The 1,036-nt window shown below is 62.0% G+C and overlaps 1 protein-coding gene across 1 annotated transcript in view; it reads right to left on the bottom strand.

Moving 5' to 3' along the window:
- Positions 1–48: 48 nt before the first annotated feature.
- Positions 49–1,036, bottom strand: part of IL15RA (interleukin 15 receptor, alpha) — a gene marked incomplete at its 5' end in the record, with an annotated part of 3,585 nt that continues 2,597 nt past the window's right edge. The window contains 4 exons of the mRNA XM_010141574.1: positions 49–70; positions 153–277; positions 505–638; positions 869–1,018. Of these exons, the coding sequence (XP_010139876.1) occupies positions 49–70; positions 153–277; positions 505–638; positions 869–1,018 (431 nt within the window). The remainder of the gene's footprint in view (positions 71–152; positions 278–504; positions 639–868; positions 1,019–1,036) is intronic.

Below are 1,036 nucleotides of genomic sequence, written 5' to 3'. Positions count from 1 at the left end.
GCGGCAGTGGCGCAGGCAGCACGGAGCTCCTGGCAACGGGGCGGTGGCTTAGGCTCGCCGTTGGAAGACTCTGTTGAGAGCAGAGATCAAAACCGAAACCGATTTTGGAAGAGATCTGCTCTTGGCGGTGGGCCCAGAGCCGTGAGCTGTACCTGCCGGAGGAAGCACGTGCATCCTGCTGCTGTCCACGGTTAACCAACGGGCAGCAGCTGCTGCGCTGGCTCTCCTTTCGCTTTCGACGCACCAGCTCCAGAAAGGCTTTCCCTGTTCCACACACCTAAACGCGGGCAGAAGTTGACCCCAGAGAGGGACGTTGGACGTAACCACGAAGCTCGGTGCAGGCGCCTGCAGCGATCCCTTCCAGCCTCGCCTGACCGTCCCGGAGGCGCTGCGGAGGGTCTGGTCTGTCACACATCCACGGCGCTGCTTCCTCCCCTTCCGACAGTCCGAAGAGCGACACAAGACACAGCAGCGAGGAATGGACGTGGGAACGTCGTTCGATACCTGCTGAAGGCCTCTGCCATCCCGGTGAGAGGTGGCAGCTGCCACCGTGCTGTCACCCTTTGCCTCCAGAGCCCGGCACGGGGAGATGGATCTCACCCCAGCCCCGCTCCCCGCTGCCCTCCCCGCCATCACGGCTGCGGAGACGCCCGACCAGACAAAAAACCAGCTGCGCTGTCTGTGTTATTCCATATACATGTACAATATATACACATTTCTACATCACACGGCGTCGGTACAAAGTTGCCTGTTCTGTAACGAGGGGGGAGCGAGTGGGTCACAACTGATGGTGGGCGAAGGGAAAACGTGCGAAGGAAAATATCTCCTAAGGCCGTGTCAGTGCCTTTGGTCTTGGCCGGCGCCTCACCGGTAGTGAGGTGGTTCCTGCGTGTGGTCCCCCACGAGCGGCTGGCGCCTGCACCGCTGGCACCGAAGGCTGCCCAAGGCGCGAAGGAGGGCGAGTCCCTGCACACGCTGCGGGACGATGGCGGGACCCTTGGCTGCGGTCGCAGGTTCACTGGCGAATGGAAGAGAG

This window comes from Buceros rhinoceros, unplaced genomic scaffold (genome assembly GCF_000710305.1).
Source record: "Buceros rhinoceros silvestris isolate BGI_N320 unplaced genomic scaffold, ASM71030v1 scaffold20728, whole genome shotgun sequence".
Taxonomy (NCBI): Eukaryota; Metazoa; Chordata; class Aves; order Bucerotiformes; family Bucerotidae; genus Buceros; species Buceros rhinoceros.
Note: the sequence above shows the minus strand (reverse complement) of the source record. Positions and strands in the feature narration are given on the sequence as shown.